At 40.1% G+C, this 14,571-nt stretch overlaps 1 protein-coding gene across 1 annotated transcript in view; it reads right to left on the minus strand.

Annotated features, from left to right (window-relative positions):
- The window catches only part of LOC122813417 (protein transport protein Sec16B-like), a 1,253,021-nt gene that overhangs the window by 670,806 nt on the left and 567,644 nt on the right, over positions 1 to 14,571 (minus strand). Inside the window, exon 13 of the mRNA XM_044085733.1 lies at positions 5,752 to 5,869. Within this exon, the coding sequence (XP_043941668.1) occupies positions 5,752 to 5,869 (118 nt within the window). The remainder of the gene's footprint in view (positions 1 to 5,751; positions 5,870 to 14,571) is intronic.

Consider the following 14,571-nt stretch of genomic DNA (forward strand, 5'->3'; position numbering starts at 1 on the left):
AATAGCCACATCACTATGGCTAGGCTTATAAATGCACTAGGGCAGATAGCCTAGTAGTAAACTATGAAACTATGAAACTATGGTGTATGTGTAGGTATTGTCAGTCAAGCAATATAATGTGGTTTGGGGGGCTTGATATCTTCCTATATTCCAACATTTTTTGTCTATTCCTTCTAGCATGTCAAGGGATCAGTTGCTAGTGTCCTCTCCTGCTCAGCTGGTGAACCTGGGAATATTGAAGCAATGTTACAATTGCCTCATGTACACAGACAACCCTCTCCTTCTCCCACAAAACACAAATACATGCGAGAGATGCAACTATATAGCCAAATTGGAGGCTGAGCTCTCTCAACATAGGACTGGCAAGACCAGAGAGGAGGAGAAGGTAACCACACACACCACAAACCCAGTCTCACATAGCACTATCACAACTTCAAATCATACACATAAACACACAAAGACATACTCGGAGGCTCTGATCAGAAATCTACCAAAACAGCAGAGGCCACCAAAGCAGACACCCAAACAACTGCCTCCACAGGGCACAGCACATGCAACACATAGACCACAGAGTCAGTGTGCCAAACAGTCACAGCCCTTAAGGCCAAACACAATGCCAGACACACTCGTCATAGGTGACTCCATAGTCAGACACACTGACGTCCCGCTCACCAGATTGAGTAAGGAGAAGGTCACAGTAAGCTGCCTATTGTGCGCTGGAATCCACCACATAATGCAAGCACTCAGGTCACTCAACTGCAAGTACAAGTATGACTCAGTCATTGTCCATGCTGGTGTGAATGACCTGAGACGTACGTCCCTGGACTACATGAAAAGAGACATAGAGGAGCTCTCTGATTATGTAGCCCAGGCAGGTATGACCCTGACCTTGAGCAGTATCCTACCTTCACCAAGAATGATGCCACAATACAGAGACAAGATGATCAGCTGTAATAATTGGCTTAAACTATGGTGTCAGTCAAAGGGGATCCAATGTCTGTCTGCCTGGGATGACATGCTGGACAAGCCACGCTGATTCGCAAGGGACAGCTTGCACCTGTCACCCCTGGGCTTCCGGATTTTGGCTAAGGCTCTTGCCACCCCCATTGTGCCTTTTTTAGGCAAGGCTCAGATTCTAAACATACCACCCTAGAACACAAAAAAGGAAAAAAACTAAGGGTAATGCTGCTCAATGCCAGAAGTCTCAACCTCAAGATGCACGCATTCGAAGCCCTTCTTAGTATGGAGAACATCGATGTCTGTGCTGTGACTGAAACCTGGTTCAAGGCTCCTGACAGCACACCGGCACTATCAGGTGTTACCTCATATCATGCGTTCCGGCCCCAAAATCCGGACAACACCAAGAAAGGAGGGTGGGTGTCCATATTCATCAAGGACACCCTCACCTCAAGGTTGGTGGCAACGCACGATGCATCGGAGACCATTCAGGTGCACAGGTGCAATTAACCGTAGGCAAGAATGCTCTGCAGTTTCTAGCATGTTACAGGCCACCCTCTCAAACTCAGGAACCTCACAGAGCTTTCCTGAAAACACTGGAGGGGATAAATGTATCTCCAAACACCATCATACTGGGTGATTTCAACTATCCAAATATAGACTGGGATCACTACTCAAGCCCCAACACTCTAGCCCAAAGGTTCCTAGAGTTCATAAACTCAAATGCCATGGAACAACTAGTCACCATCCCCACAAGAGGAGACAACATACTAGATCTCATCATCACAAACATGGGGTCACAATGTTCAACACCAGAAGTATACCCATCATTGGTGAGATCAGATCATAAACTAATCTCACTGGAAGTCCACATCCCTCCCCCACCCCAGATAAAAAAGACCACAGTGAAGAACTTCTCAAAAGCCGACTTCACACTTCTAATGACTGGTGTGGTCTCTTTCAAGGCCCCCAAGCCAGCGGAAACCATTACCCAAGCCGCTGAATCACTTACAAATGCCTTCTACCAGCACCTCCAGGACTGCATGGATCAGGCAATCCCAAACAAAACAAAGAATCTTTGTACCAAAGACAAGCGTCCAGTTTGGTGGACCCCAGCCATAAACAAGCTCTACAACAAAAGGAAGGAGCTACTACAAGATAGAGCAAAATCCGTAGAAGGGAAGACACCCCTGCTCATTATAAGTACAAAACTGAGATCTCTCATAAAATCATCCAAGGCAAATTTTGAGAGAAAAATCACTAAGGACTCAAAAGACAATCATAAGGCCTTTTTTAGCTATGTTAGAAACCTGGGAGGAAACTCCCAGATATGCTCAGAATTAGTTCAAAATGATGTAAAAATCACTGAACCTACAGACATTGCCAACATACTGGCTGACAGGTTCAGTGCAGATTTCTCCCCCCCACCCCCCCGAAAGGAGAGATATCTATACCAGAGGATTGTAGCCCCCCAAACATCTCAAATGCTCAGATGAGAACTGCTCTATCCAAGGCGAAAAACACAGCATCCATGGGACCAGATGGTGTCCCCGGTTGTGTGCTCCACGAACGCAATGAGGAATTAAACCCGCAGTTAGGGCAGCTGTTTAATCTTAGCCTCACCTCAGGATACGTACCCAAGGAGTGGCATACAGCAACGGTGGTCCCACTTCACAAAGGAGGTGCCTCCACCGACCCCGGAAACTACCGTCCCATCAGCTTGACAAGCCTGGTCTGCAAAGCTATGGACAGGATCATAATGGAACTCATAAATGAAGACATAGGGGACTTGCAGACTTTGGATCCAACCCAGTTTGGCTTTGTCAAGGGCAGATCATGCCTTTTAAACTTGGTTGACTTTTTCGAAACAGTCACCAAGGCCATTGACGAGGGCAAGCAGTCCACACAGCCTACCTTGACCTGGCAAAGGCTTTCGACACAATATCCCACTCGGGTATCATTGAAAAACTCACCAGCTTAAATGTAAACCCATACGTCACAAGATGGGTTGCAAACTGGCTAAGTGACAGAACCCACAGGGTCAGAGTTGCTGGCGCCATGTCACACTCCAAGCCTGTCACAAGTGGTGTCCCACAAGGCTCAGTCCTGGGCCCACTTTTGTTCGGCATCTACTTTTCAAGCAGGCACAGGAGGATTATGGCTGACAAAGTTTGCAGATGACTGCAAACTGGGAACCATAGTTGAAAACCCATCTGACACACACATCCACCAATTAACTCCAGCAGTATCCTCTGGCAGCTTCCCTGTAATCTGGTTGTTTCCTTTTTCCTTTCTGTTTCCTCAAGGGGAGCAATGTGCACACCAGCATAAGCACGCTCACAGTGACTTAAACACGCGCACACATCCTTACACGGTTTGAACTAGGCTGATTCATGGTAAAACGCGTGCACACAGCCTTATACATCAGGCAACAGGCTTCCTGCTGTTTACATTGCCTTCCACACGTGCACGCCCGCGCAAACCATTGTAAACAGTTTGCAACACGCTCCTACATGTTGAACCTGCCTTACACGCACGCACACACGCGCATGCACGTATATCAAGAAAGTTTGAGTGTAGGGATAGTGTGCACCCTCTATTTCTTGACTTTCCTAGTGTTCTGTTGGGACACACCTCTCTCCCTGATGTCTGTCTGTCATCTGTCACGTTACATTGCCCTCCAATCTGATACATTTATTTCTATCATTCCCCCCCGTGATGTCACCTACCTCTTACTCTGTTCCTCCCCCTTCTGTAACTCTTACACTACTCGGAAAGTGCTCATTACCTATGTGGCAGTGTGATTCAGTATTGTAACCCTCATTTACATAGGATTGCCTAGTAATGCTTAGTTACATTTCTTACACGGAGCTTCCCCTTGGCAACCACTACACGGAGGCCATATTGTTTTTGGTCTGCTAGTCCCTGCATTGTCATTCCATGTAATACATTAAACCCACAATTGTGGGCTTATAAGCTTCGGTTTTCAGTTTTAGGCAGCGCACCCGTTTGCTGGTGTGCTGCAGTTACACATGAAAATCCCACGAAAAAAAAAGTTATTTAAAATACTTTTGCAACACTTTTTAATGCCAATGGCCACATATTTGGCCATTGGCATGCTAAATGAAACATATGCACCCTTTATTTGGAGCTGACATAGCTCCGTTGTCAATTTTGCAGAAATGTACTCAGTTGTCAGCTGAGTACATTTCTGCAGCTAACACGTCCGTTACACGGACTGGTTTAGGCTTCTTGGATTGCTCAAATACCTCATTTGCATATATTTGAGCTGCAAATGAGGTATTGAGCATTTCCACGCCCAGTCCGTGTAAGAGACGTGTTAGCTGTCTCTTACACGGAGGTTTGGGCTGTTCCTGGATCGGGAGGCTTACACGGAGGCTTACACTACTCTTAAACTCCGTGTAAGCCTTCGTGAATCCTAGATAGGTACAGAGGGGCCATACATATTTATTGCATAAAATCATTGTTAAACATGATAACGTGATTTTTCTTTCATTTTTTTTTCATTCAAAACAACCTTATTGCTACAGTGTCCTCTGCCAACCCTAGTAATACATATGTTGCACTTGCACACCTTCCTATACCTCTCAACTGTACAGATTTTCACAGAATGTCCAGATTTTTGCCTCATATTTTTGGTCCATTTTTCAAAAATGTTGGTTTTCTGGCAAATTAGTTGCAAATGATTAAAGACTGAAATTAGAAAATAATAATAGACATTTGAGTTTCAGACTTCATACCCTTCAGAAAATTCATGCTAATGCAAAACCTGTTATTCTATCAACTTTCTAAATTTTTAAGAGCAATATTTAAAAATTGGCCCTATTTTTCGGCCTTTGTTCCATTTTATGTATGGCTTTGTCCAGATATCTTTCTCTAAGTGGTTGAGAGGTATGACCCTTTCGTATTCCTTGTCAGTCTTCAAGGTAAATCAAAACAGCAGTTCTTCATTAAGCATGAGCACAGTAGGGTGCATATGGCTGTGATAGCCATAGAAAGCTTGTTATAATCCAGTCATTTCTAGGAATTGTGTGCAGATGGATTGGACAGTCTAAATTGGCCCTAGGCATGAGTGCATGCATGTGTGTGCCTTCTGTGGAAGGTTGGGCACCAGACTGGCAACTCGACACCGTAAAACTTCATTGCCAATCATGAGTGGACATGTGATCCACTGTGGTGACCACTAACCGGGAAAAGCCGAAAGAAGAAGAAGTTTGCCATATGCCACAATAAAGTGCCAGGGCATTGAATCATACCAGTCATTTTGCCTAGTATCCCTAGTTACTGTGCTCTGCACTGAGAAGTGAAAAGATAAATGGCAGAGTTGTGAGCAGACGTGAACACCTTTATCAGAAATAAGCACACTAGGCAAAATACTTGCCATCACTCTGAAAGCATCATTCTGCCTCTAGGGAGATGAAAACCAGAGCATTGCTTCTGAATCTAACTTATTAACTTAAATAAAAACTTTACAACTATGTTTTGCATTTTGATTTTTTTACCATGTATGCTAAACAGTCTCATGGCCTAGTGTTTCACTAAGATGATATTATCAAATAGCTACATTATCTATAACAACATTAAAAGATGGCTATATCATCTAATATATATACTATCTAAAGTATCTCCTATGCCTTAAAATGATGTTTGCCCATGACACCAACTAATGACAGCTTTGCCTTCACAATCTGTTCATTATTTAGTACTGATGCAGTGTTATGGTAGAAGAAATTATTTAGAAAGATTTTTTCCATTCTTTTTGGTATCTCTTACCTAGTGTGTCACCCATAGTGACAATGGCTTTCCAGTTCATTGCTGAATCTGCCATCTTATTTGAAAGAATGACAGCCAGGTGAGGTCTCCAGTCTCCCCAGTTTACATCTCCACATTTCTAAAAAAACGTATAACATATAAAAAGGGGTTGTGGATCAGAACTGTTGAAATCAATCATAACAGTTATATGACTTACTAGTATATGAAATATTAATCATCACCATTGCAAAGAATGAAAGAGATAATAATGTTCCAAAAGTGCAATTCATAATCTTTAACACAGGTTATGGTCTAATGCACAGACACACCGATACACACACATTCGAACACTCACACACACACACACACACACACACACACACACACACACACACACACACACACACACACACACACACACACACACACACACACAGATGAGGTCACAGCAGATGCACATGCATACATACAAATATTTAAAGCATGGGCACTAATGCCGTTCTAGCCTGCCAATATACCAAGACACTTGTTCCCATAATAATAAGTTTCCAGGCATTTCTTAAAAATATATAAACTACTACTTACTTTAATATAATGTGGTAGTCTGTTCCATGCATCAGCTGCTCTCTCAGAGAATCAATTATTACACTTCTCATTGTTATAGAATCTTCTACATAGATTGTATTATGATTATTTACTACTTTTTGATAAACCCAAACATTTCCAGGGTTAGTTGTCTATAAATGCCCTATATACCTGAATAAGATCACCTCTTAGATATTTGTAAGAGACTCTGTACAAGTTGAAATATTTTAGTACTTCATAATAACTTAAATTTTCACATCCGTGGATGTCCTTGGTATATTTCCCCTGTACTCTTTCCAGTTTACTCATGCTTATTTTCTTATAAGGTTTCCATATCATTATTCCATACTGAATTTAGGTCTAATGTAAGTAACAAACAATGAGTTCATCATTTCTGATTTCCTATACTTTATAAATCTTTTTATACAACCACTAGCTCTATAACTATCTTTAACTAATTGATTGACATGATTAGAAAAACTCAAAGCTGGATCTTTCCATATACCCAGGTCCGTAAATGAATAAACAGTTTCAGTCACTGTGAGCTGTATTAAATATTCACCTTTTGATTTATGTCTCCCAAATCTCATATGTTTAGTTTTTGATGTATGTTTCAGCATATTATTCTTCTCTGCCCAAATGGTCAATTTAGCCAAGTTCTTTTGCATACATATAATCAGTTTGCCCAGTTTCAGGTCATCTGCATATAGACTGTAGAACACCTCATATGAAAAACTTAGGTCTGAAAGATACACGCTAAACAAGTAAGGCCTAGGGCAGATCCCTGTGGGACATCCTGACTGTAGCTAAGAATTTCACCTGTCTAATTGCTGTATGATACATGCCATGTCCTCTTTGTAAGCCATGCAGCTATCCATGTTATCAAGAGTACATCAATACCTAGTTGTTCTAATTTATTGATCTGTGTTTTCTGCATGACCCTATAAAATGCTGAAGTTTAATCTATATAAATTACATCACAGCACAATTTTTCATTCATAGCTGTTATTATATTGTTATACAACATCATGTTACGGGTGGTAATAATTCTATTTTCAACATACACATGCTAATATATGGTTTCATGTCCCACCCCAGCCAGTTCTCACAGTAACACTATCTGGTCTATATTATATATTCGAAGTTTCAAAACTTTGAATCCCATATGTTCAACAACATATGATCAAAGTTTAAAACTTCGAATATATAATAAAACATAAAAAAAATAAATAAAATTTACCATAACACTCTGAGCAGGCACGCCCCCCTGCACCCCACATCCCCCCTACTTAAATATACCAACTCCGAGATCGCACTTCAGTGCAGAAAAGGGAAATTCTCCTATTCTGTACCGTACAGCGCCGTTACATTTAACCGTGAAACTTTTCAAAGTTCGATCATATGGTGTCGACCATATGACATTCGAACTTTGAAAAGTTCATTCATGTAATAGGAACCCACAATATCACCTTCTCCATTATTTTTCCACAACATGAAAGTAGACTTAAGAGTCTATATGACTGTGGATTTGTCCTACTCCTCTTTCCCTTAAAAGACAGGTATAATAAGTACATGTCTCCAATTTTGAGGAATCTCCCTGCATTCATATGACTTAGTAAATAATAGATATAATGGTACTGTAAGTTCTTGCTGAAGTGTTCTCAGGTCACTGTTACTAATTCCATCTCCTCCCTGTGCTTTGTTTAGATCCAGTTTGCACAGTTCTTTTTCAATATAATATAATTTGATTCCAGTATCTGAGGTTACCTGGATATCACTAGGGCAACTTATCACCCCCTTTGTGGAGCCAAACTGTTTTGCATAAGATTTTGTAAATATATCTATAATCTGCTGTGTCTGAGAATAAATTTTAGCATCTACACACAGTTATCAATTTATATGTCTTTACTCATTCTACATCTTATGTATCTATAAAAAGGTTTCCTATTACACTCAATATCTTTATATACATTTTCTTCAAAATTTTCTTGATCTTGTCTTACACTATGATTAATTTGTTTGTCCAGCTTGTTTATTTCAGTTTTCAAAATTGTAGTTCAAACTCTCTTTCATTTCTTATATTTTTTGTCTCTCATCTTAATCGGGTATCTTGTTCTTATGTAAATATATCCCCCTGACTTTGTATGCCTAGATCCTGATGTTAAAACATTTTTTTTTTGCACTCAGTTTCTCTTTCAAAACTTTCCACATTCTACCTGCAGTTTTTCACTGAACACCTTACTCCAGTTAGTTTTACATAGTGACTGTGTTGCTTCCATATAATCTGTAATTAACCTTATGTGCATTGGCTTAGATTTCCGTTTGGTAGAATTATCTAGCAACAAATTAACCTTTATAACCTCATAATCACTGCATATCAATGGTGGTGAAACTTGCCATGAAGTAACAGTAATTTCTTTAGGAACACAAACAATTTCTAGCATGTTCTGTTCCCTGATAGCAATTGCTCTTCCTGAACATACGTTGTGGATAATTTCCTTACTAATGTTGTTGAATCAATATTCTTCCAGTTTGTTTCTGATAAATTTAAGTCCCCAGCTAATATTATTCTTCCCTCCTGTGTTTCATGTAAGAAATGTATGAATTTCTCTAGGTCATCTGCACTTGACATTGGTGGTCTATACACTCCAACAATTGTGATATGTTCTAGGATTGTCTTTATTGTCACAGTTACACAATGTATAGTATCAGTGTTATCACTAAAGATGTAATAATCACAGATCTCATAACTATCTTTGATCCCTATCATAACACTTCCACCTCAGTTTTTTGTTAAAATGTCTGTTACACTAATAACATTTATACAATGACAAAACTGGTTTCCAATAATTGTTCTTTAACCATGCTTCACAAACAATAAAAGCATTAAATTTGTGGAAATGTAGCAAATTTTCCAATAAAAAAATTATTATTAATGCTTCTAGCATTAACAACCATCCGAGATGCATGATATATTGCTATCTGTGAAATGTTAAATTTTCAGCCTAGCAAAAATCCTGCCTAGTGTTTATCAAATATTGCAAAATATCTGCTGCAAAAATTCTCTTCCCTGATCTTGACAAATGCATGCCATCCGGTTTGAACATGTGCCCAAAACTAGGATTGGATGCTCTGCACGTTTCCATTTTTTTAAAGGAGGACATTTTTCCATGTAGGCATTTACCAAAAAACCTTTTCATTCACAGCGACCTAACTACCCTTTCTGTATGTGATTTGTGAAAAATACATCCTAACACCAGTAGGAGCTATACTATTTAAGAGGGCAATAAATTCCATACTCATAGTCAAAGTCTTGCAGATGAGTTCATTTGTACTGACATGAATAAAAACAGATCTGTACTTTCTTACATTAAGGCATTCCAAGGCTTGTCTCACATATTCTATTTTTGCTCCTGGCAAGCATAGCACTATTCGATGTTCATTATCTTCTCTGCAAATATAAGTATCAGTTCCTCTAACTGAATCTCCAATTACAAGAATATCTTTGCTGACCACCTCTGAAGAATCTTCAGCTCCTTATACAGTGATATCTGCTCTATCAATTGTTACAAAGGAATGGTCTTCATCACCATTAGTCTTAATAATCCCACTGTTTTCATTGCATATTACATTTGCAAGGATATGGTTGTCATCCAGCTGGTTTTGTACAACCACAGCTTGAGCCATGTAGTCACCATCTGTCTTTCTCTTCTTTTTTCTAACAGTAATGTTCCTCAATCTTTCCATGTTCAATGTTGATTTATTCCTTTTCACCTGCCCCTTCCCTCTTTTTCTACCTTCTCTTTTGAAAAAAATTATGCCTTTCTCTGTAGACCTAAAGTTTTCTTTGAGACAAATGTTATCATCCCCTGTAGTCTGTAGGTTAAATAACAAAGCAATGTCCTTTTAGTACATTTTCTCTTTTACATAAATATATCAGTTTTCTTCTTCTTTTTTGTTATTGCTGTGAACTTCTTCCTTCCTTTCTTTTTATGTTCCCTTCTAAACCCTTGCTTAACATTATTTATCTCACCAGTCCAGCCATTAGAAACCGTTCTCCAAGCCGTGCCAATTACATAAGTGCAATCATCATCAGTAAGTCTAGATTTGCTTCTAATAATGGTAAGCAAATCATCCGACTTTTGACACGAGGAACACAAATCACTATAGCGTTATCAGGTGTCACCCTTATATATGCATAACATTTATTACACTGTACAAAATATTTGGGCTTCAGTAAATCATTAATGACATACTCATTTAAGGAATCCATATTCAGCTTCAGACAAGTAAAAAATTATAAAAGAAAAGAATACTAAAAATCAGTAACCGCAGAACTCAAAGAGAACTTAAATCAACTTCTGTGAGAAAAATCACACAAGCAATATACAACTAAACATTAAAGTAAGTACAGTAAAGTTGTTGTTCTGACCATACAAGTTCTGAAAGTCAGACAAAAGCTGTAATTATTTTACTTCGTATGCAGTCACACTTCTTTTTAACAGTAAAGATCAATAAATCACAAACCAAGATAGGATAGGATTGTTTAGGTAAGCTCTGGATATGATAAAGATGCTGGGTGAGATAGGGGAGAAATAACTCCTGAGGGTACTCACAGCAGTGTGGAGCGAAAGGAGTATCCCATATGACTGGAGAATAAGCATACTCATGTCAGTGTACAAGAACAAAGGGAGGGGCATCCACAACTGTGGGCAGTACAGAGGTATCAAACTCCTGTCACACTGCATGAAAGTTCTGGAGAGAGTGATTGATAAATGGTTACACATGGTAATAAAAAGTAAGATGGGAGGTGAGCAGTTCAGATTCAGATCAAGAAGCAACACAACTGACCCAATGTTTGCAGTGAGACAGATAGTTGAAAAAAAAATTGTAGCTAAGGAAATAGTCCAACTGGACATTCCGAGACTTAGAGAAGTATATGCCAAGGTCCCAAGAAAGCTGATTTGGGTAGTACTCTGGTGGTTTGAAATTCCAGAAATATTGGTATAATTAGTGCAGCCTATGTACAAGGACCCAACCATTCAAGTTCAAACAGTGTTCAGTCTCACAGAAGGGTTCCCAGTGGGAGTGGGTGTGCACCAAGGGTCAGCTCTGAGCCCAGTGCTGTTCATACTGGTGATGAACTGCATTAGGAAACAGGTCAGAGAGGAAAGACCAGCAAAGTTGCTGTATGCAGATGATGTGGCATTACAGGCAGACTCTGAACAAGAACTTCAGCAAAGTGTCAAGCAATGGAATACAAAACTGAAGGCACATGGGATGAAACTAAGCAGAGATAAGACAGTGGTAATGGCAGTAAACTGGGGAAATCAGAAGAAGAAGCTGAGAAGTGAGATAGAAGGGAAGATAGTGGAACTAGTTAATAGCTTCAAGTAGCTGAGAGGGCTGGTTGAGGAGAGAGGAAGTCTGACTGACAAGGTCAAAGCTAGAATCAACTGGTACAGAGTGTCAGGTATAACGTATAACATAAAAATGCCAAAGAAGAGGAAAAGTAAGGTGTTGTGACCAGTACTATTGTATGGAACAGAAACCTGGGCAGTAAAGGCAGATGAGAGGTGATGGAAATGAAGTGACTGACAAGTATGGTAGGATGTACGCTGTAGGACAGAGTAAGAAATGAAGACGTAACAACAGGTGCCAAAGTCACTCCAATTGTAGAAAAGATCAAAGAGAACAGATTACTGTGGTTCAGGCATATGTGCAGAAAAGCAGAAGACAATCTGCTGAAGAAGATTTGGGACAGACAGGAAGAAGGTTAAGAGGAAACAAGATTGTCCAGCAAAGAGGTGGATGGATTGTGTGAGAGATCTGTGACAGTCAGACATGGGTGACAAAAAAGGAATGAGTGTGGCATTGAATTGAGAGGGTTGGTGACAGTTAAAACGACTGTTGTTGTTGATGATGATGATGATGATGATTAGCCAGCTCAGCATTTAACATGGGTTTGAAAGGCTTACCACTACCTATATAAGCTTCACTGAAGTAAGCAAAAGGAAAATAAGGAGAAAATCAAACTTATTAAATATGTAGAAATGCAATAATATTCACAATTAGTTCCTAACCCATCAGTTAAATAGAGCTTAACACCAGCACTTCGTATACTCAGAAACAGGCCATTTTAGCACAGGAGATCCAAGTAGATGCAACACAACTATAGTAGCATGACTTAAAAATTAAAAATGCTTATGTAGTTTAGAGAAGAAAGCACCAGAAAGATAATTAACAACAGACAGACAGGCAAGACACACAAGACACAGACAGGTGATAAGTGTAAAATTCTCTAGTACGAACCTGTTTTTGCAAGCACTTTCCAGAACCAACAAATTAGATTGCTATCCTAAAATATGTCTATCAGGGGATATAGAAGAGTAGAGAACATGTGGGTGTGCTTCTCCAGGTGTGGAATGGCAATATGCTCCATTGACCTTTGAAACAGCTGGGCTGTATACGACAGAGAAGAATAGACAGGATGGAATGAGATATGCAGGAACTCACTGTGCAAGACAAGAAAAAGAGGTACTGGCATTAAGGACAGAAAGTATGGCCAATTAGCTAGCACAGTCACGCAGAAATGGTACTTGGATATAGGTGTTTAGTGTTGGAAAGTGTTCAAAGGAAGGATCTATAACACCCAGGAGAGTAAGAAGTGGGAGAGAAATGAGAAAAGGAGGGATGGAAAGTGTTATGAATGGACAGTAAGCATCTCACAGGACAGGAAGTGGAGCTCATAAAGATCCAATGGAAGGTCATGCTTGGTAGGAAAAGACTTCAGTGAATGAGTGATGGAAGAGGCTGTGTACAGAGTGGAAAGGAGGAGGCAGCACAGAGCAGATGGCAAGATTAGGAGAAATGAAGCTCTAACCCAAGATGAGTCTTAGGTAAGAACATAGAAATCTCTAGAAAAAGTGGGAGAGGCCAAAAAAGGAGCATGTGAAGAGTGGGGAATAGTAGGATGTTTCAAACTAAACAAGGCAGACCAATGTGTAGCCAGGAATTGGTTAGAAACGATTTAGGGGGAGGAAGGTACAGGGGTATGAGATCCAACTGGGGGACAGTTTGGTCTAGAAAGTTAGTATTGGAGTTGTAAGCATCAGTCACTAAGTGGAATAAAACCACAGTGTGGGGAACAAGGCAGCAGGTCTTGCACAGTGAAACTACCAAAACATGCTCTGAACAAGACAGAGGAGGAGGAGGTATAAAAGGTGATGAGGAAGGATAAGATCAGGTCTCATGTTGTTTTCAAAGTTGGAACCAGTCACCTTGCAGAATGAACAGTGGTGAAGTAGGCAGGAGACCAGAGGTGGTAGCCACAATATATCAGAAGCTTGGGAACACAGTGGCTTTCCTGGGACCTTACATCTGCTTGGCCCAGTAAATCAAGGAAACTAAGAATAAGGGATTAAAATGTGTGACTGCAACATTCGTCAGTGGAGAAAGAATATGGGAATGTCGACACCTGGGAGATCCATGATCCAGACAGGAGCTTTATGCTAAAGATAGGTTCCACCTCAGTAGAAGAGGAACAGCCATGCTAAAAGGAAAATTCAAGAGACATTTGGGCACCATCATGTCTTTAAATTGAGGCTGAGGTGGGAGGAGAAGGAATGGAGTAAAGTTTCTAAAACTGAGTGAGTAAGCGGATAGGGCAGAAATAGGGATGAAAATGGATAAGGAAGACTTATCAAGAAGAAACTCAGAAAAGTAAGGGGGAAAGATGGGAGAAATATTGCAAGGTAATTCTATGCAATGCAATGAACATGAGACAGATGGATGAATTTCAGGCTATCTAGAAATATAGTCTGGTGGCAGTAGAAATACCTAGACAATAGAAAAGAAGAAGTGGGATATGGTAGTCTCATCCTATTGTATCTCAAAGAGAGGGAGCAGGCCACCTGGGATAGCTTGCAAGGTGATGGAGGAAGAGAAGAGAGGCAGAATATAATATGGTGTTGAAAACGATAAGTACACAGGCAGTGATGCAGGAAGAAACTATGGAGAAAACTCGTGGCCAAAAAACATTTTTCACCTTCTAAACACATCAGTGGAAGTAGACAATCTGCTGGTGCAAAGCTTCCGGACATTGGGCACAAAAAGGCGGTGGTCATGATGGTACATCTCAGTCTTCCAGGTGCAGTCTGGTCAGTTCTTGGATCCAAAGAATCATAATGGAAGCTCAGGCTCAGGAATACTTTTTTAAGAAGGTGCAAGAAGGAATCAGACAAAGTAATATTCTAG

The sequence above is a fragment of the Protopterus annectens genome, chromosome 10.part0, assembly GCF_019279795.1.
Source record: "Protopterus annectens isolate FY-2018-M chromosome 10.part0, PAN1.0, whole genome shotgun sequence".
NCBI lineage: Eukaryota > Metazoa > Chordata > Ceratodontiformes > Protopteridae > Protopterus > Protopterus annectens.